The sequence below is a fragment of the Pterocles gutturalis genome, unplaced genomic scaffold (genome assembly GCF_000699245.1).
Source record: "Pterocles gutturalis isolate BGI_N339 unplaced genomic scaffold, ASM69924v1 scaffold3104, whole genome shotgun sequence".
NCBI lineage: Eukaryota > Metazoa > Chordata > Aves > Pterocliformes > Pteroclidae > Pterocles > Pterocles gutturalis.
Genome location: NW_010130376.1, coordinates 70,456 through 93,814, shown reverse-complemented (window position 1 = coordinate 93,814; position 23,359 = coordinate 70,456). Strand labels below are relative to the sequence as shown.

At 39.4% G+C, this 23,359-nt stretch overlaps 1 protein-coding gene across 1 annotated transcript in view; it reads right to left on the bottom strand.

The window, feature by feature from the left end:
* LOC104466677 (GDNF family receptor alpha-1) overlaps positions 1-23,359 on the bottom strand; it is a gene marked incomplete at its 3' end in the record, with an annotated part of 112,639 nt that overhangs the window by 18,850 nt on the left and 70,430 nt on the right. The window contains exon 4 of the mRNA XM_010080197.1: positions 5,492-5,831. Coding sequence (XP_010078499.1) covers positions 5,492-5,831 — 340 coding nt within the window. The remainder of the gene's footprint in view (positions 1-5,491; positions 5,832-23,359) is intronic.

The following is a 23,359-nucleotide window of genomic DNA, read 5'->3' as shown; positions in this document are numbered from 1 at the left end:
GGTTTTTTTCCCTTAAATAAATATGGTACCTCTAGCAGTATATACCTATATGCATATACATATATACACGTGTATATAATATCAATCTTCTTCAAGTTCAGGCTATGCTTATAGATGTGAGGTAAGCTTGTGGGCATGCTGTAGTATATGGTCTGAAAGGTAGCTTTTCATTTTTTCCTGTCCCACTTCGTATTGTACAGTCACAGGACCCTTCTTCCTAGCAAAGCCCTGATGTCACGCACAGAGAGAGCAGGGAGGATTCGCAGGAAGCCTGAGCTCAGACTAACCCTATTACACTGCAGACAGCCCACATCTAGCGCAGGGTGAGTGAGTCAGGCAGCACATGAGGTTTTTTCACCCACTCCCTGACTCAGCCTCCTAACATACAATATAGGCACAGCCTGCGTGTCTCTCGAAACCAAGCGTCCCTGTTTTAATGACCTTAACAGCATTACTTTTGTTGTCCTGGTTTTGCATACCCACAGCAAAACAATCATCTTGAGGAGCTGCCAGACAGCTCTGAGTGCCAAACTGACATAAATACCCCAGAGGGAAGAAAATCTCTGTTATACAGAACCCTATAATGCTACTGTGTCCTTCATGAAAATATCCGATAAGCATTCTTTTAACAAGTAAAGCTAGAGCCAGTCTGAGACTGAGCAGTCAGGCTTAGCAGATGGCCAATGGAAGTGTAACCAGTACAAGCTACAAAGCTCACTAAGGGAGGTAGCACCTATGTCGTCCCTCTCATTTGCTGAATTACAGATGATCACTGGACTGTGGCAGGGTATTGAGGGAGGAAAAGAACAACAAGCAGAGGAGCAGGCGAGGAGGTACTGTAAGTGGCCATAAGAGAGAGAATTCAAATGTGGCAGAGAGGCGGTGAAAGTCAAATAATGACTGGGAGATCTGGAAAGATGAGATGAAAGGAGACTAAGCAAGGGGAAGAGGCATAAGAAAAAAGCAAGGGAGAAAGTGAGAGAAATGAAAGATAAGTCTAAGGAACAGAAAATCTCAGGAAAAGGGTATATTTCTTCTTCCCCCACACAACCCTTTAGTGCACTCCTCCCTGCTACTTGTTAATGCTGTAATGAAGAAGCTCCCTCCTCATACAAGGTGCTAGACTCCCCCTCTGCTATGGCAGGACAAAAAAGTTTGACTGCACATATATAACACCTCATCATAGACTTGCCTACAGTGTTGAACCACCCTCTCCTCTGGCAAATCTTATCCATGAGGGTGTATGGTTTGCAATCAGTAATGGTACATGTTGCAGGAACAGCCCAGAGGTCTTACGTGGAGAAGCCACTCCTATGAACAGGTACTGGTATAAAGCACTTGCAGATTTGCACATGGCTTAAGGCAGGGAGAACAGACAGAGTGCCTCCCTTTCCATAGTAAATTATTATTAAAAATGTTCAACAGAACATAAAGAAGGAAAATTAATTTCTTGGCAAGTTTTCAGGAAAGGTAGCAAGCTGCTGAGCTTTTGTTCTAGCTTTTCCTGTAGATGAAATCTCTTATGTGCTAATAAAAATGTTTGTGTATCTTTACACAGTGTTCTTATACCTGTAGATGCATATAGCTTTCATAGAATTGAATGGGTGGTTGCAACAAAACTACGACTGGATAGGACAGGTGACCAGAAACTGGTCAAGAGTTAAGAACACACCAATAAAAGCACATTTTAAAAAGATTTAGCACTCTGAACACACAGTGCTGAAAATATCTTTATTGTATTTTCAAGGAGATGACCCATCTACTTAAACTTAATAGGATCTGTCATTATTATCCTTCAGACATCCCATGAGGAAAAGTTATTTAAATGTATTATGCAGCCATTTTACCTTTCTTTTTCAGTATTAAATAGCTATAGTCAGCAACATGTGCTTTTTGCAGAACTAAAGGCAAAACATTAAGAATAGCATTTATTTTAGTCAAAAAACATCCAAACAGCTGTCTTCTGAAATTAGTCAAGAACTACTTTCTGGCTATTTCCCCTTAAAAAATGAGCCTCAATGATTTGACCAAGCATTTTGAATATCGTAATTGTGGAGGACAAGAAACATGCTGTTACTAGATCCTTATATTAAAAAAAAAAACAACCCTTCATTTTATACTACCCTTCTTTGCAGATCTTTGCAGCATGTGACTGGATTGATAGTGTTCTTTTAATAAATAATGTGTCTGTATCATTATCATTCTGGTCAGTGCCTTCTGAACATATCCAGGAGATACAGAAGTATGCAAATTAGAAACACAGATTATTAAAAAGACAAACTAATTGCTCACACTTTAATTACTCAAAAAAAAGTAGTATTTGAAATACTGTCAAATGTGATAGTGGCACAAACGAAGCACACCGCCCTGCATTTACAGCAGAATGGTATTTTTAAAATGTGCCAGTCAACTTTCTGAAGATTAATTGGTGGCTGAAGTGATCAGAACGGGAGGTTCCTGAGAGGTTTGAGCTACTCCAAAACAACATCATTGGTGAAAGTTTTTGACAGTATATTGACGTTCCTTAGAAGTTTTGTTTATGTTCGTAATAAAAAGGAACTCTAATGGCTTTTTTTGTTCTATTTTTTCTTTTTCTTTTCAGTAACCATTGACCGGCATGCCTGGGAGACTCCACTCAGTTTCAAAGCTGGATAGGGACTGCGATACAAGTAGAGGCAGCAGAAAAATTATAATGAAAGTGAACAATTCAGTGTTCTGATGACGTTGAAAAAATAGGACTGTTTACATAAGTCAGACCTTATTTGCATTTCCTGACATTTCTGGTCCCTTTCTCCCTCTATCGAGAGCTTATGTTATATAACAGACAGATTAATGAATAAAAAAAGAAAAAAAATAAGCAAATTGTCCTGCCATCTCAGTTAGTGGTACCTGCAGTTTGGCCAAACCACTTCCCTGCTCTTAACTCTGACACAAAAGCAGGTTCAGTGATATACCCATCCAGGACAAAGCTTTTAAAAAGTATCCAAAACTGAATGTTTAAATACTTACTTGCAAAGGCCCAGTTAATATTTTACACAGAGTACGGGCAGATGCAAATCTTGCATTTCTGAGTAAACAGCATTCATAAACTATTTGTGAGGTACTTTTAGAAACTTTTTTCTTAATCAGCATTATGAAGAAGCTTTGATAGGTGTAATAGGCTTCTAAATGACTCGCTTTCACAGTTGGCAGAATTTATTCTCCTATTTAGATACTCTGATTTTAAAATGAAATAGAAGTTATCAGAGTTAGAATAATATGCCTACTGACTACTGCTTTTAATTATTATAAACATAACTGGAATTACTATGTAGACATATTTTTCAGTGCCAACATTTTCAAGGGGATCTTCTCCCCTTTCTCTCCTCCACTGCCCAAGTCCCTGTTTCCCTGCAGGACACAGGGAACAAATCACACCAACTCCCTCTAAATGCACAACAAGTCACAGGGGCAAGGTGTCTTTTTCACTGTGTTATGGATAGGCTGGAATAGCTCTGCTTTTGACTCCTCCTCTCCATGACAGTAGACAGGGAAGGTATTACATACACGAGCAGTTTGGACAGCCCAGGAGGTATTAACCCCTACATGAGATGACTCTTAGCAACACATCAAGCTTGCTTTACCCCAGGCGTAGGACCTAATTGCCCCAGAACCCATGGGCATTTGCTCACCCTTTTTACCACTGCTGCCTCTCTCCCTCACAGACAGGTCTCACTGAGCCATGGAGGAGTCCACACTTCTTAATTTTGGTATTTTGAAGAAAACAAGCTACCGGAAGAGCCTGTAAAGAAATCAATTTTCACCCAGTGCTGGCTGCAACTTAAGGCAATGGGAGCAGAGATTTTACCCAGCTTTCCCCTGCCGTGTTGCAATGGAGAAAACACAACACCAGACTCCTGAAGTAAAATCAAACAAAATGCCATTAAAAACTTAGCTGCTGAGACAACATTAGAGCAAAGCTGACCAAAGGAAAACACAGTCATAAGAGAAGTAGTGGCATTAATTTTACTAAGTAGTTCCTGAACACTACATCCTGCATCATAGGAAGAACTCTCCCTATAAAATCCTCTCTTCCATTTCACTGGCACTGTAACACACTGGGACTTTGGCAGAAAACACGGTGAAGATACTGTAATTCTACTAATTAGCAGGGCCTGCGTATAGGGAATATAATAGATATAAGCAAAAAGAGTAATGGCACAACATGGAAATGGAAAATAGGCGATTCTAAGACTACATGTACCCAACTTTCATAAACTGCAATAGCATCAGCTATGAAGGTCCTGAATGCAACTCACTGGGCTGAAATGAGAACCCTGCTCCGATTTAAATCTGCTCTAATTTAAGCCACCAGGAAACTGGCTCCAGATTTCCCCCGAGCCATCAAGAGCAGAGTGCTGCTTGCCTCCTCACTTGTGAACAGCACTCGGGCAGATCTGAGGTGCTATGGCTAAACATTTAAAACCAGCAGTGGAGATCTCAAACTTCAAAGGAAATATTTTACCAGGCATGCATAAGTACTTATTAAGATTTACATCTTCAGTGTCCTTGACATTTTACAATAGTGCTTATTTCCCTACTTGCTAATTCACAGAACTGGATAATGGAATTTACACATTAGAAATCAACAAGATTCTCGGGCATAACTTCATAAATAGTACATTAACACAACAACATCCTTCTATAATCATACACAATGCTAAGTAGGAATAAAGCATTTCCCACAGGCAGAGGAGGTCCTGTGTGCCACTGCTGTGTGACAACCTGCAGGGAACTCGCTGAAGGCGAAAGGCTCCCGTTTGTCCCATGAAGCAGGGATCAGCGCCGCCTTCTCCAGGCTGAACACGCAGGGGAAACCAACTGGGAATCAGCTCAGTGAATCAATGACCCACCGGTTGTATCAGCCCAGCACTCCTGTCAGGGGAGGGGCAATAAAACAATTCTAAGGCTAAAACAGCTCTACAAAGACAGTGGGATCTAGTCTACAAATGTGGACTCCTTTTTTTCCAGTGAAGAAAAAAGCCCATGAGTAGTCTGTGTATTGGGACCATTTGTAAAGTCCAACACGTGGCTTGTAGTCACAGTTATTAGTGTTCAGATGTAAGATCACAATGAAAATAAATCCCATTATAATAAATAATTCTATTTTCACCTGGTCACTAATGGGACATCAAAATCATTCTGAGACACCATTTTATACGGACATGTAATGAAAATGTTTCCAACAAAAATCTGTAAAAATTAAACTGGGGGTTTAAAGATTCCTCTGTAATGTGAGGGAGTAGCTGTGAACAGCTTTGGAGAAGGCACACACTGTAACCAGATGCAGGCTTTTGTTATTCTGTTAAGGATGTCAGAGGCGTTTGCTTTTTTCCCTGACTCATCCTTTTCCCTAGTGGATATTCTGAACCTTAGTCCTGGCAAATCCAGCAGTACCAACAAGTTCTCTCTGGTTCCTCATTAATCACTCCCCTGCCATGTGCTATCTTACCTGCAGATGTAATTCTTCTTGCAGGATTCTTGTAAATTCAGGCAGTTTGGTTTCTCCCTGTCCTCATATGAACACACAGGAACAATAGTCTGCCGCCTCCTTTCTGTACAGGCTACGTCTCGACAGGAGCAGAAGAGCATCCCGTAGCTGTGCTTTGGGGGAACTTTGTCAAAAAATAGCCGGAGGGCCTTATGACACTTCCGCTTGTTACAGATTTCATTAGACGTGCTGCTGGTGCAGGGGGTTATGTAAGCAGATCTGAACCTCTTGCAGGTATCATTTAGGTTACAAGCTTTTGCTGCATCCAAGCAATTGTTCCCCTTTGAAAGCACTGGCTCCACTAGAAAAAACAACACAACAGCAGTAAGAAAGGCGTCACATTTATATGTTTTGATGTTTGCGTTTATTTCACTGTTAATGAGATCCTGATCACAGAATTGTTACACACAAAACTTTCAGTGACAGAAACTGTGACCAGTCCTTATGTTTCTGAGAGTAATGGTTTAACGAGTGAACACTAGCACAGGCATGCGTTATGATCAGAATGCTGGCACACAAATGACGATTACACCGGACAGGCTGTACTTTGTCTTCTTTGTAGCAGGCATGCAGGATGAATATTGGGTAATACTTGGCCTCACTAAAAAGCTAGTAAAATTCCTGGTAAATCGGAAGGGATATGTTTGGCCAGTTGCACAAGAACACAGTGAGAATGCGGGCTCCTAACTCTTGTTTTGTAAAGCTCTGACATTTTTTATTTTTTTCCTTGAACAGGTTAAATGACATTCAATGCTTATACCAGGTAACAACATTTAAATGTAATTCGTGTACTCTGCAGAATGTAAAAGCCACATGCCTGTTGCTACAGTTTTTGAGGTATAAAACCAGCCCACCCAGATGGAAAGGAAAGCAGGTGCAGCCCCACGAATGTGAGCTCTCTGAGGCCACCCACAAGGCCTGGAAGCTCCATGCTCAGTTAAAGACACTTTTATAAGATCTATAGATGCCACTTGAACCCTGGAAGTTTTATGGTTTCCAAGCTTTGAAGAAGCTGACATAGAGCTAACAAGTGACTGCAACAGAAACGTTTTAAAACAAGGAGTGTGTGTGTCTCTCACACATGCATGCATGGACTACAAGAAGTTATAAAAAAAATTAAACTCAGATAAGAGTTAAGACTATAATTACACATTTAATTTTGCAATACATTATCCAGATATTAAAACTCAATATAAGCTTTGCTTGAAAATGAAGGCAACTGGCATTAGAATGCAAAATTCTATTAAGAATAATCATAATGCAGCTTTGGATATTAGGAATGCCAGCATCTCAGATCCAAGAAAATACATTAACTTCCCATTGCTACAGAATTCACAAGCCGAACAAAACATTTTGCAAATATCCAAAACTCTGCAGCAACCTCTTAGGGGGGCTGGCCAAAGAGAAAACATCTCAAATGATCTAAAGCTCTAAGTTTCTCTTTAAAAAAGCTTTTTTCCTAGATCTTCAACCTTTTCCCAAAAAACTCCATCCAAGGCCCTTCTACAACTCCGTGTCACTCCTCTCCATTCTCCTATGACTCTGCTCCCCATTCCCACATCAGGACATCAACCTTTTCTCTTTTGCTATGGCAGGAAAAGATGCTGTAGCTTGGCTGACGTGGTGCACCGAGGTACTGCATTTGCTTGAACTGATTGTGCCCAAGACGGTCCTCGGATGCTAGCGCACACTGCACATCACAAATACATTACCTGCTACTATCTCATGTATCTTACACATCCAGAAATAACGCAATGCGTAAGTAGTATTAGATTTTTCACTCTGGCGATATGCTGTAACCACATTCAGTGTGTTTGTACATTTAACCTTTGTACATGTAACACGCATACCCAAGTCCTTCACAATCCCAGTCTCTTGCACAATAAACTGCAATTTTTTTGCTTACCATCACAAAGTACAAAATTATAAACATGCAACATTTGACTATAAATTAACAGTCAAGCATTTCTTATAATAGCAGCCTACCACAGTTTTAAGCAACACCAGATGCAAAAGAGACAAGATATCAAAAATATAACCTTCTCATGAAATTGTAACATTTTTATATAAAATGTTGTACTACATTAACATACCACTATAATCTTAACTATGAACTCTCAACATTTTTTTATACAGAATTGTATGTTTAGTACAAATATAATTACTATGTAATCTGCAAGGCATATAATTATGCAATATATGAATAGTACATGCTAATTAGTATGTGATTGCAGAGTAATTACATGATTATTTGTGCCTGGGAGTCAACTGCTGAATTCCACTCTTTAAAGAAAGATTATGTGGAAGAGCTATGAATGGGGCATTTCAATACGAACAGGCATCAGCTTGCTGTATGATACATCATAAAGCATTCTTTAAAAAAAAAAAAAAACAAAACCCAAGGTGTAATAAAGCACCTCTTCACTGATAATCATATATACGTTTTCCATTAAGGGTCCAAAATATAGAAAATTATGCTATAGAATTAAAGAGCACTGTGAATATGAACACCTCAGAAATCAAAAGAGACAGGTTAATCAGTCTTTTTGAAAAATAAAGCATGAGCCAATTCACTGACCACATAGTTATCTTGGATGAAAGCTGAATTAGGTGCAAATTGTTGATAAACAATAGTTATGCTTATTCATATCTTTCATACCATTTATATCAACCCAAGACTCACATTCCTCTACATGTCAACTGAACATGGACCAGGTCTTCTGGTGTTTTCTTTCTAGAACTACCCCTGGATGTAACTTGCCAATTGCCTTTTCTGTTTTGATATATCTGTCTCTAGCTATTGTTTCTGGCATATCTATAATCACATTTTACAAATTATTTCAACATTTTAAAACCAAGACTAACATACAGCACACACGAGATATGCCTCAACTGCATCTGAATTAAACAAGACTGTCTAAAGCAACTATTTTCATTAATACCAGCTTCTCCCAAGCTTTCAAAACATGTTTTAATGAAAAATTTACAATCCAGAACACACTTTGTGCTTTATTTTTTATTGCAAAACTACGACGTCATTATTCCTCACTCCTGGGGTAACTACAAACAGTTAACAATACTGAGTGTTTCTGAGGATTACTTACACAGCAGTAATACATAAGGTCAAAATTTCACTCAGCTTCTGTTCTGCAAAGCTTAAATTATTAAGACAGGCAGGAGTCTGGCTCTTCGCAGGTACTGACTATGTTAAGAGCAAATGGATCTAATCCAGAGCTACTTCTCCTGCCAGCATCCTTTGGGAAAGGTCTGTGTAAGGAGATCCTTTTTCAGTTCCCCCCTCTCTCGGGGCACTCGGATACGGATCGAGGGCGGTCAGAGCAGCAGCCTGGGACAAGCAATGATTCCTTCCCCCCGCCCAGAGCTTCCTCTCTCTGAAATCTGATTTGCCTTGGGTCCATTCTGGAAATCTCTGCCAAACCATGCAGCTCTCCGCTCCTGCCAAACCACTGCAGACCCCGAGGCAGGCTCCAGGCAGGTGATAACTGACACCTCACGCCTGTGTCTGAGGCACTGACTGACCCGCTGCAGGGGGCCCAGCAGAGCAGATCTGCAAACACTAGGATACAGCCTCCCAGCAGAAGTCATCAGCTCCCAAGATCCATAGAGTTAGATGCCTCAAAACATCCTCCTGCCAGGCAGTTCACTGTACATATGTGCAAGATCGCTGGGACAGCAATGCTTGGGTGACTGACGCTAACTGACCTCTATATGGATCCCCAGCTCCCTGCTCTTCTACCAACTGTCTAACGCTTGCATTTGAGGAGAGATGTTTTTCTGATAAATTTCACTGATGAAAAAACAGACACTTGGATTATAGTATAAAGTGTTACTGCTTCTCTATTCGTTATCTCCTGAACCCTCCCCACCCTGGCCCTACATTTTACAGCTGCAGCAGTTCTGGACTCGAGCTCCCATACAACAGCAGAAGGAAGCCAGCCAAACTCTCCAGTCTTTTATCCAGAGAGGTTTCTAAAGTTTTAATAGGGCTTCCACTGCCTTGTGTGATCTTCCTTATGCTTGACCCTCTTTCACAGTCTCTTCACTCTTCATCTTTCATCTTCCTTGCATTTCCATTTCTATTTCATTTCTGCACCTACTGAGCCTTTGGCTGTCTCCTCAACTCCTGTTAACCCCATGGTGCACGAAAAGGGATTCTCAGAGGATACTGGGAGCTTCTTATTCATGCTCCCACTAGTCAGTGAAAGGACTATTACTTCTTCTATAAGAATCTTATTAAACAGAAAAATAGACATTTAGTTTTCAATTTTCTTTCAGTACATAAAAAGCAATTTACTGAGGTTGCCATTAAAATTACAACTACTATTTTCAAGTAATTAGCATTAGTAGGTTTTCTAGGGTTTTTAGTGAAGGGAATGCTGTAAAGAGAGCAGTAAATGTTAATGTGATGGAAGGCAAAATTACAAAGTGATAGAGGTGACCACATGGGTATGGGCCTACTCCAACACAGGTGGCAGAATATGGCATATAGGAAACATAAAACAACCAGAATAGAGAGGAGAATCAGGGCCTCACTTTAACAAAAGTGCTGCTGTGGGGTTCATCAACATATTTCTGCTTTGTAAGAAGAACAGATTAAAAAATAAGCAAAGCATGGGAAATACTGTCATCTGCATCTTAATGGATTCAAATAAACTACCATTTTCTTGGACAAATGATTTCTAATCCCAAACGGCAAAGAAAAACCAAGTCATTCCTGAGCAACCATGAGACTGACTCACATACATGTTATTCTGAGGTTGTACTTTTCTTCTACTCAGCATTTAGAGAACAGTCAGGACTACTTCAAACTTTTTCCATAATTCTAATAAGCAGGTGCTTTACTTTTTAATTTAAATCTAATACCTTATCAGTTACACCCTGGGTTTTCAGCATACCAAAAACAACAAGATGCATGTTGAAATCACAATAGATGTCAGCAGTGGGGACACCAGGTGACAAGGATGAGACTGACTCCCGGGTGCAGAAGGGCACACCCAGGGCTAGAGCAACAAAAGGACCTAAACAAACAAAACTGGCTAAACTGAGACTTCATATTCCTGAGACCAAAGCTGGAATATTTTCTTTTCTGAATACACTCATAAATCCATGGAGGAGGTAAAGACTAGCTCATCTCCAAGCCCTGTAGAGATCAAGAACATTTACATTGCTTAATGTGAACCAACAGACATGATTTGGAAGCGTTCATCACTCAGCAACCATATTCTGCACAAAGTCTTTTTCGAAACACGCTGGCCCTGTTTTCTATGAGACTCCATGGGTGAATCACCAGTTGCGATCTAGAAGACTTTGGTTGAATGCCTTCCTTGACCTGGAGACTCAGAACCACTGTTCTCATTTCCCAGAAGAAATGGTTCTCAAACTATCCTGTTGCAGAGTGTTCTCAGGAAGGTGCACGGGAAGTAGTGCATATTGCAAAACACAAGAGAGAGAGCATGATGCTTCAGCCTGAGAATGAGAGCTCTCCCTGGGACGCAGATTGATGGGTTCTGGCCTGCACCCAGGAACGAGAGTTATTTCTCTTACAAGAGCAATGACTGGAAACCAGGATTCCCTGTCTGAAGATGACTCTCTTAATTGTAAGTCTGCAGAGGCGTGATCCCACTTGTTCTCTCTTCTCCTAATCCTTTCTAGAAAAATCTAACCCTTTCTATACCACAACTCTTCCCCTTCCTTCCAGACCAGCCCACTGCCTAACCCACAGAGCACCCTCCCAGGCTTTGTGAAAACCCATAGAGAAGAACAGAGAGCAAAGGCACCCCACTTCCTCAATGACTATTCTGATCACTAGCTTAATGATTAAAGCACCACGACATCTTCTGCTGGGTGCCCATTAAAAGAAGAGTGGCTCTGTGCTCCCAGGAGCGTGCACTGATTGCTGTGTGGACAGATGCACCTGCCTGAGGCTGTGAATCTGGCTCTTCAGGTCCAAAGTCTTCCAACAAATCTGTTTCTGTATTTCTTATTGTCTAGCTAGACAGCTACTGTGCAGGGATTTTTTGTTGGGGTTGGCTTGTTTGCTTGTTTGGGCTTTTTTCACAGTATTCCCTATGGACTTTATGAAGATTCTGAGCATCTTGCTAACAATTTTAGATATCACCTGGAAGCAGAGGCTCCTGATTTTTAGGTGGATAAATCCGTCTCTTGGTCTGTTCCTGGAAGTTTAATTCTACTAAGAGGGCCACGTTCCTTACATGCTGCATTTTGCATTGCCCAAGTTCACCACTGGATCTGGGCTCTAATACTTAGTGGGACTCTTGTCTCCATTTCGAGTTAGATCCTGTTACCTTTAGGTGACCATTTCCTGGTGCATTTAATAGACATTGCAGATAAAGACTGCAAGAGAAAACTCCCATGCTGGATATATGTTGATGAAAAAGGGAAGAAACCATGTCTTAAGATTTCCTTTGATACTTTCAGTCTTTTCTGTGGAGGAATGGGGAATGGCTGAGTGGGAACCTCAGAGGTGGCTGAAGCCCTGTGGGTAGGCAGAGGGACATCTGCTTGACTTACAGGTTATGTGAGAGGAAACTCTTGCAACCCCACAGTGAATTGATTTAAATTTTTGTTCCACAAGAGCAGGGAAGGAGAGGAAACCCTGCTCCTAAGTATTAATAACATTGTGGTCTGCTGCTGAAATTCTGTCTGTCTTCACTTGCACAAATATCCTGATCTATCACCTTTCACTTCTAATACAAATCTAATGAAAGGTTAGGCTGGGGTCCCTAATTTTCCATGTGGCACTGACGACAGCAGTTTTGAATTATATTCATGCCAGCATAGTTAAATCCATTTTATTCACTAGTGTTATTCTGAACTTTCAATAATCTAAATTCAAGGATTTGGTTCTTTAATGCTACTTTTACTTCTTCTGTCCAAGGTATCTCACATAGGAGGCAGAAATATATGAATAAATTCAGAGGGGGCTAAACAAAAAACCTTCCACTTGTTGCAAACTGATCTAGTCACTGTTTCTCACAGTACTGCACCAATGATTTCAGTTCTACCCTAAAGAGTTTTAGGATGTAAAGGTCATTTTAACATCTCTACACTGCACCAGCATAGGGATGGATTATGCATGACTAGGACCATATACAGAATATATTTTTTTCTGAGGGAGAGATCTCAGTCATTCCACATACAATTCATCCTCTGTACTGAGTCAGAGGCTGGTTTTGTGATGTGGAAGGCTATCGCCACGGTTTCAGCTGAGTTCTTCTAATTAATTTTCCCTTAAAATATTCAAAGTGGAAATGTGTTACTGCATATGCTCTCATTTTATACACTTCAGCATTTGATTATTAGCTAAATACTAAGTCAACAGAATTGCGGAAGAGCTAGCACACACAGAAATACAGAATAAACCTGCGAAAACATTCAAACCTACACGGTTGCCATGAGAAGTGATTTACTGCATGCAAGTTCTCAAGACACAGTGAGGGACTGTTTACCAAAGTCATGCCAATTTACAGGGCAACTTTCAGCATTTCTTTTTATTACTGCAGAATTGAATTCACAACTTGTTTCCTCTTTTCCTCAGACTTGATTAATTACTGTGTTAACATAACTACTATTCTCCTGCTTATAATGGGCTCCCTCTAAAGTGCTGCCCCAGCAAAATAAACCAGGAAAAAGCTTCTAGCTCTTTGCTCTAGCGTTGCAATCCTTTCTAATCTCGCTATTTTTCAAATTTATGTTCCATTCCAATAAAGCTTGTGTGAATATTATAGCATATCGGATAATACAAGGTTATGACCCTTGTAACTGATCCTTCAAGGTTCTTTTTGCCTTTTTCCAGTCGACGTGGTAAAAATTACATTTAGATGTGCTTGTTGACACTTGAGAATTCACTTTGTTGGTCATATACACTGTTTCACAGAGATCACATTACATAATGATGTATTTCTAGTGCTTTATTTCTTCTATACCTACAACCCCATTAAGCTGTAAGCAAACCTCCCCGGGGGCTGTAAGACTACAAGTATCAAGGGGACAACGCTCCCATACTGTTCAAAGGGTGTATAGCTAGAGAAAGTATTATGTGAGGATACAGGATTAAATATTAGCTACTACATTAAATATTTTCAAATAAATAAAAGCAGCTTAAAATAAAAAGTTCCACTTCCATTTGTAGAAAAATACCCATTTTAATGAACACAGACCTTGTATGCTGGCACGAGAGATCAGTTAGCTGTAGCAATGGTTTCTGTATCACATGACCACTGGAATAAAGTGATTAATTGGACTGTCTCAGTAAATGCAATCATTACACTTTTAATTAACCTTTTCAACCTCTTGCACCTTTTGGTTTTGTTATACATTAGATTTTTGCAGTTTTCCAGTTATTATGCTTGACTAAGCTTAAAACAATGCAGAGTGCTGTTAGAAAGATAAGAAAAACAATTCAAACAGCTCTTACTGTTCCTAATAAGAAAATACCACTGATACTGTCATCATAAGGGTAGTTATAAATCAGGTGGAGGACAGATATTCTGAACTCTGTGGCTATGTTCCCACCTAATTTTTGTTTTGGCAGCACACTGTTATTTAATGGCTCTGGCTACCAGGAAACTAGCTTTTGAAAATTCTTTCTCAACCTAGTTATAATTACTCCATATAAATCATACAATGATCAATTATAATAATCTTAGCTTCATCCATTATTTAAACCTAGCATTTGAATCTACACAGCAGGAGTGCAGGAAATTCCAAAGTCCCTTCTCTGCTCGCTAACAACTGCTTTATTCCTGAAGTCATGCCAGTTACAGAAAAGAAGGGGCCAGATATGCTCTTAGCTATGACATCGAAACCCGAATCAACCACAGCTTTTGGATGAGGAAAGGTTTTTGGCTCGGAATATATTATTTTTTCTAAACACGCTAGCTTCCTATTGAAACTAAATTCAACATGAGATTTTGTTTTCTTTACATTGGTACACCAAAATCAGAGGAGTTCTATATATACACTGACAGCAGAATATATTCTTACTTTAAAATGGCCTAATCTTTCTCATATGTATGCATACAGACACATTTGTATACATGTGTACATAGAATGTTGCAATACTATTTGCCTTCATGTCTCATTTCACAAGATAGCTACTTATATATTTATTAATACGCATGAGAAGTAATCCGAACATTTTTGTCTAACTTTAGGCTGATTCTAAGATATCTGAGCTCAGTGTGATACGAACAATAAGTCTAACGGAAGGAAGAAAAGACTCTTAAAATAAAAAACAAAGTGGTGCTTTTGCACATAGAGAACCACACTTCTCAACATCAAAAGAAAGAGTTAACAGGTGAACCAGAGGGACAGAGGTCAAAGGTGGGAATGTGAATGCTGCCTGGCACAACAGGAAAAGGGCTGAGAAAATCCTCAACTTAGATTATAAATGTATATGCAAATGGGAACAACTCCAACACCAGGAACAAAAACATAAAACCGTATGTCCACATCTGGGCATCACGTAAAATTTCTCCATAGACAAAGCACAAGTAGAAGCTCACCAAATGACGCATAAGTAAAAATTAACTAGTAGTATTTTCAGTATTTTTTGTTAAATAAGAGGCAAATATGACCCACAGAAACTCTTTTCAAGAGATACTAAAACTCTTCCTCAAAAGTTTAACTGGGAGCTCCATTTAGCTCAGTGAATAGACGAATGCACAAGGAACCAAGGAACTTCTCTGCGCTCCTCAGCTGTGCAGACCTTGGTTTACCCAAAGCCCTAAAAAACTTGCACCATTCAGATTCAGAGAAAGGAGATGTCAAGGAAGGAGAGCTTGTCAGAGCAGGAAGGAAATTCTAGAAAGACAATACTTCACACATGATAAAGATGGCATTCATATTTGATCTTAGAATCACAAGGTTGGAAGGGATTTCATAAAGTAATCCACCCTTCTGCCCCACAGCAAGACCAGCTACAGCCAGAACAAATCCTGAATGATGCTGTCTTAGACATACCCAATTCCACAGGACCAGAGGTTACCCATGCAAAAGTGCTGAGGGATCTAGCAAACGTCACTATGAGGCTGATCTCCTTTTCATAGGTCTTGGTGATCAGAGGAAGTGCCTGATGGCTGAAGTAAAGCAGATGTCACATATGTCTTCAAGAAGGGCAAACAGGATACTGGGAATAACAGGTGGGTCAGCCTAACTTCAGTTGCAGCGATGATTATTGAGCAAGCCCTCCTTGAAGCCATATCCATTCACATAAAGGACAAGGTGACGAAAAAACAGTCAGCATGGATTTACCAAGGTCAAATCAGGCCTCACTGCCTTCTACATTGAGACGACTGGTTCAGTGGACAAAGGGAGAGTACGGTGTCAATTTAGATTTACTTCAGCAAGCCTTTTGATACAGTCTCCTGTATTAATCCTTGCAGCCAAACTGGAAAAACAGAGTTCGGATAGGAGGACTACAGGGTGGAAATTGACCCTGCTCTGAGTGGGACCACAATGACCTGCAAAGGTCTCTTCCCACCTTAATTATCTGCCTAATCTATGCTCTAACCTGTTTTTCTGTAACTCCACAGCCTCTCCAAATAGCTATCCAGTATTCTCTATGCATCCCATTAAATTTTTTCTTCCTGGTATCTAATCTATCACTTCCTGCAACATAATTTCCCTGTTTCCTTTCTAACTTTACTAATCCTTTCCTCTTAGCAATGGCTTTTTAACTTCTTGAAGACTATCATTCTCCCATCACTCCACTCTTCTTTTAAGCCAATCCTCCTCAGTCTACTAATTCTTTCTTCATAACATAATTCATGTTTTCTAGATATCTAAACTTACACTACTTTATTATCAGGTTTGAAAAAAAAAAAAGGAGATTACCACAAAATCCATTGACCAAGAGTTACTGTACGAGTTGTACTCAGGAGATTGCTACAGACAGACAAAACCTGTTAATTCAGGAGTTGCTGAAGCATAGCTTACTCCAGCCTCAAGCAATACCCGTGTAGGTAGGGATAGTTTACACCCATTGACTGTCTACTGCAGGAGTATATATTAGCTTATCTATGACAGCAGCTTGCTCCTGATGGCTATAACCTGAAAAAAAAAGTCAAAGTATATAAAACGTTAGTAGAAAAATTATCCTGCTTATTCTGTGATATTACTCTTCTGGAAGGAAAATCAAGAGAGGACAGAGGGCTGGAGAAGCGATTGTGAATCAAGTCTGACAACAGCAGCTGATGGGATAAATCAGGAAACATTTGAAAGCAGAGAGTGCAGAAAGATACTCTCTCCAGCAAAACAAGAGGCAAGCTCTACCTTCTGTAAAGCACTCCTGCAGCTCCTATCAGGTAGACACAGATGTCTCTGTGGTCATGACAAAAGTGTATTAACACAAGTAAAAGACAAGGCTAAAATCACAGCGAAAGCAGCAGCAACAGAAACAGGGCAGATGCTCAATTAGCGACAGCAGCAGTAGGGGTGGGGTTAAGGTTGCCATCATGGCAGCAGAGAGAGCAATAGAGTCAGAGAACAGCACAAGTCACAGCAGCTGTGGAGGCACCGAATCACCCCCCCTTTCCCTGCTGCTAGTGGAGATCATTTGGGGCAGTTATCTGGCCTATCTACCAAACAATAAGAGCCTCATTCCATTGATCCATCACCAGCTGCTCTCCTTTTCTCTATCATTTGGTCCCAAAGCAATGTTGTTGAATACAAATAAAGGCACCATAATGTGAAGAGGGCAACACTGGTAACTTCTCTTTTCAGGGACTTGCTGCAGCTCAGTTTCAGGAAGCTTACACGAGCTGCAGTCACTGTGTTGCTGTTCACTCCATCTTAAGACTCATTGCTGAGAGTCCAAAAGCCAATGATCGAGGAGATGTGTGCACTGAGGCAGGTGCACTTAATGGAACAAAGGAAATAAGATACTTTGGAAATAAGTAGCTTAAATGATACTGACTTAGAAGTTTAATAATGGTTATGATGGTCACTATTCTACTGGGTGAGCAGAAGATGTAGCAGCACAAAGTAAAGGTAAGGCAGCTGCGTATGATGTATGTCACACCTACTTACCTACATGCAACTGGGGATTTATTTAACTTGAGATCATTATGTTATTTAACAAATTAGACCCCACTAATAATTAGACCACTGCCTTCTGTCTACTGTAAACCCCATTTCACTCACACTTATGCCACATACGACATGTGGCAATGGACAGAAAGCTTCTTTCTATTCTGGTCTTTTCCCTGTTCTCCTCAATCCCTCCTCCCTAAGCTAGTCCGGTTTAACTTTATTTATCTCTTATAAATGCCCAATTTGTCTTTTTTTTCCCCCAACTTTAAAAATGTAGTTCTTACTGGAAAAAAAAGGCAAGCAGGAAATAACATTATTTCCACTTCATTGTTAACTACACAGCACTCAAGACTCTTTCTTGAGGTGCTGCCCCCATGCCTCAGATGTCTGTTATTTAGTGTCCAGTCCTAAGCCCCCTGAATGCAGTATTTTGACTTCTATTTGCTTCAATAAACTCTGGATTCAGGTTTTATGCCCTAATTCAGCCTGTGCTTTAAACCCATTTGAATCAACTTAAGTATTTAAGTGCTATCATGAACTGGGCACCAGCTTACATTCTTCTTGGCTCCATTTTTAAGTCTAAAATACATATGGAATGCATTGGCTTTTATTTAGTGTATGTGTTTACAAACACATGAATGCACACATACATAGGAGTAAAATAAAAAAACTTAAAGAGAAAGCCAGTGTTATACTAAAATTAATTATTTCAGTGTTCAAACACTGAACGAAAATGAATGTCCTCCTTATTAGTGAGGAGTGATCCTCACTAAGTAAAATTACAACACTATTTACATTTAAATAGTCTATTCAGAGTCACTCCACACACACACATACACACACTACTGAACTGAAGCCAGTTCTGGAGTAGAGAATTACAGCTATCCAGTAACACTGTCCAAGAGTCACTGGAGGGACATGGATAAGAGATGAACTAAGAGTGTGTAATACTCCTGTAATCAAAACTATAACATTTACCCAAATCAGTTTTGTTTTTGTTGTTTTTTCCAAAGTTAACACTCATGATCAGGTAAAAAGTGTTACAGCTGCCAGGAACTTAAACTATGAGAGTGACATCCCAACTCACATCCTGCTGGGACACTTGTGCAGTATTATCCTAAATGGATGGTTTTGAAATACTAATTCATGAGTATTAACAACATTAATCATTGGAGGTGCAGAGACAGCAATTGTACAGTGGTAGAGTCATTCCTCTGGCACATAACGCAGCCCACTGATCACTATATGGTGTGGAGACTACAGCTCTGTGAACCTCCTTGCATAAATATAGCTCTAGTTTATGACAGTTGCTCTGACTCTGCATCACTGAAGCTACAGATGCAGGATGGGTGCGGAGCCTTTGTACTGCTAATTGCTGTCTGCAAACCTTGATGCTTACCCAAACTGAGCAGAAAACTTTGGCGAGTTTCAGTTTCCCTTTTTCTCTACTCTCTTTTCCTTGAGGAATGGATTTAGTAACACTGTCAGGAAAATCCTGGCAGAAAGTTAAAGTACTTGGAACCAGTGTCCCTCACAAACAGCCTGATAAGGAATTTCTTCTCAGTCCTGTTGGAGACAGATTAACAGCACCCCATGTATATTTGCTTTTTGTATTTGCATGCTTCTTCATCCCTATAAAAACCAAAAATGAGTTTGTTTATATACCTATTGATTAGTGTCAATAGGAATATTTTCATTTTTGAATATACTTTCAAACGCATATACCTAGTTAAAAAACAGTACTCGAATTAAAGCCTGTGACCTAAACCTGCATGTTGAAGCTAGCAATGTCCTCAAATTATTGTGATGTATGAGAGATAACATAAAGTAATAAAGAAGAAAGAGCCCCAACCCCCTAAATAAGCACAGCACGTAAAAGTACTGAGGAGAGAACATAATCTCAAAATTCACTACACATTGTATACCACCATGCACATGCATTTCTTAGTCAGCAACAACTCTTGCTCTACAAAGCCCTCAACAACTGCAATGCTTTCACACGTCCAGGTAAGTGTACATCCAATACAATAGTATAGCTTCCTCCGTAATTCAAGAGCTTGAGGAAAAAAAAATAAATATTAGGAACACTATTGAAATCAACACCAAAATTTCAAATAAAATTAATCATAATTAGCTGTTAAAGCTAGAATGATGTAGAAGGGAGAGATATCCACAGTATAGTAGTTCACTAGTAAATAAATAAAGTACAAAAGTCCCACATATTAGACACTTGAAGAACGAAACTATCCATCAACATCTTGGCATGGATCGATCAAACAGAATGCTACTGACGAAAACCTAATAGTATGATGGTAATAATGTAGCCATAAAGCCTCTGCTCTGTAATTGACTGCTTCCACTTCAAGCTAACATGTCTAAAAGACTGACTAATGTTCACCTAAAGATTTCACTTGCACTGAATGACAGTCGGCTACACCTTGCGCTGCTCTCCACAGACTGCTTATGCTGGGTAATTGTCAAGGGACATGAGCCAGGGGGAAATACTCTACTTAAATAAGGAAATGTATATGAAGAATGGTGTGATAATCTCAAAGGAAAATATACAGTGTCCCGTCTGACTGTCAAACACAATGCAATACTCTACTTCAGCCAACACACTCCTTCCCTAGAGCAGAAGCAGGAGCATCAGTAGTGACTCCATAAATAGGTCAGGGTAGGTTTTATATTTCAAACAGGTATTTAAACTTCCAGCAAATATAAAAAATACGCTGCATGCTTCCCAAAATTACAGCCTATATTCTCTGAATAAATAACATATTTATGAGAATTTACAGATAGCTTGTATGCTCCAGTCAGATTTTCCTTTGATGAAAGAGGGAAATAATGCAACTTCAATGAAAGTCAATGGAGTTAATAGCATTATAAAACAGAACTATACACTTCAATGACATGATCTGTTTTTATAACTTACTTTAGTGATCTTACAGAGCAGACTATTTTAAAAATAGTATGCAATAACACATAGCTTATTTTTGTACTTTTCTCAATGAAATAAACCTGAAAAACTGAAGAATCAGTTTGGGGTTTTTTTTTAATTTTTTGAGGCCAGAATGAGAAATTTAAATTTGCCTTGTAAGTTTCACTGCAGATAAAAATATATTTACAATTAAAATGTTTGGAACTCTCTAATGGACCATGAGTGTAAGTCAAATTGCTCTGTCGCCTTTGATATATACTTAAAGGTAATTGGCTAGTCTTAGTGATGTATTTTTAAAGAGTTACCTATTGATTAATAATGTTTCAGTATTAATATAACCACTTTGTGTGGATCAAGAAACATCAATAGCAGAAACCCATATTTATCCACAAATTAACTGGATATAGATCTGCTGCTTTAAGCCAAATGGGGTGCGTTCACTCATTATTTTACAAAAGGTATGAGATAATTGTAACAGTGAAGATTAAAGTAAAACTTGGTTATATATTTTAGCTGCATACAATGGATAAGGTTCATATTTTTATGTTCTTGCAGAATGCATCAAGAAAAGATGCAAAATCAAAACTCCCACCTGTGGGAATCTGTGACACAGGAGTTTTGCACTTTGGGGCCTCCTGCACAAATGCTGGACAAAATGAAACGTATAGTACAAACAGAGGTGGCTTTTTTCCTTTTCTAAAATCTAGTTAAAAATGGATTAAACCAGTAAATGATCTTGTAATCTGATCCATGTAGCCAGAGCTCTCACAGTCACACACATCTCACTGTTACCCAACAGGCTCCATAAGGACACAGAGGTTTGCTGATTTAGAGAGATACTTGAAAATAATACCCTGCTCAGCCATCACACAAATATGAACATGAAAACTGCTTGCAGATGAAAGTTACCTTCTTGAGACTATAGTGTACATTCACACAGTGTATGTAAATGTCTGAGCAAAAATCTCTGTTAATTTCCATAGGAAATGGCAGAAGAGTGTTGTGCCTTTCTTCTGCAAATGCTAAAGAATAAATTCAGGAAAGTCCCACTGCCAAGTATTTAACCAAGCAGTTCAAAACCTGTATTGTGCTGTGAAATCTTAACAAGATCAGTGAAATTCAAGGCTGGCAGGAACTGTAATGGCTATCTAGTTCATCCTCCTGTGGCAAGACAAACTGAACCCATCTTTTGCAAAATAGCTGTCTATATCTCCCAGTGGAGGGGATGCTACAGCCTCCAGGGTATTATATTCAGTGTCTAGTTATTCTTAAATCAGATGTCTTTTCCCTAATATCTAACCTAAACATCACATACTACAATTCAGAGCAATTGACAATTACCCTGTCACAAAGGATATTAGACTGCTTTGACATTTGTTCTTAATGAATCCACACTGACCCTCCTTATCACCTCACATCCCCTGGATGCTTTTAAATCAATGTTTTTAATACCCTGTTCTATCATCCTTGCAAGTACTGACTTTGGGAACTGGATTTGATCATAATTCCCTGGGCCTTTTTCCTGCATTTATTGTATCGATGGTGTCTATATATAAATATATATATATATTTTTTTACTTTTTTTTTTTTTTAATAAGGCAGGTACTATGTTAGTCTTTCCCCAGCCTCCTGGCATCCACTCTTTCTTCCATGAGTTCTCAAAGATAATTGCTAATGGTATAGTGACAGCTTCAGCTTGTTCAAGTACTCTAAAATGAGTTTTGTCAGGATACGTCGAAAGGCAATATAAATCTTCAGCTTTTTTTTTTTTTCTGGTGCCATGTCATATGATAACATACTGTATGTTACAAGTCAAACATCTTAAAACCACCTTCCTAAATTGCTTGCTGAGTTATGTTGAATATTTTTAGACGATCTTTTATCAGTAGAGAATAGATGCTCTCAAAGTCAAAAATGTGTCTTCTCACCTCCAATAGATACAGATCATCAAGGAATAAATAGACACAGGGAATGAGTCCTAAGGTGTCGACAATCTTCAGTTGTATTTTTGCTACTTTGGGGAAGGAAAACAAACTTCCATCCCGATGTAGAAGTTAAACCAGATTTCTGTTGACTTTGTCTCACCAAAGTGGCCCAAAAAAGTAGAAGCATTCTGATAAATCAGACTCTGAAACAGAGCAAAGTTGTCCAAAACTTTATTACTGTTGGTTTCATTTATGATCAAACACATAAATGGGCAGACAGCCTTTCTATTCAAATTAACTAAAGCTACCTATGGCAAAACCAGTCCAATGAACACTCACCTCTCTAGAGCTTCAAAGCTGCAAGCTATGAGCAGTGTCCTTATTCAAAAGAGACCACAAAGCCACCAGATTACGACAGCCTATGCACCACCAGTTGTCCCGTCACCCTCTTAAACTTGTATCCAACGAGCAGTAGCAATAAAACAAGGACCTACTGAATCTCAAATGCATGTAATTGCTTACCTTCCGTCCTATCTTCCTAAGCAGGAAGCTGGCATTTCTCTTAATCTCTCTTCTGGTCAACATACAGGCAAACTATCTGAGCTGGAACAACAGTGGCTAAGGCTACTGCTATAAAGAATGTGATACGGATGAAGAAACACAGCAAATCCAGATGGATTCTCAACAACGGGAAGCAAGACGACACAAATGAGATCACTCACTGTCCGCAGTGAAGACGGTACCTGAGTCATGATACCCAGCGCTAAATGGCTGTGGATCCAGCAAGGCAAGAACTTCTACAATGTGTACTTTACATGTCAGATCAGCAAGGGACTTTTTCACAGTATCCATCCTCAACAAAACTAGATGGTCTGTTGAGCCTTAGAGATA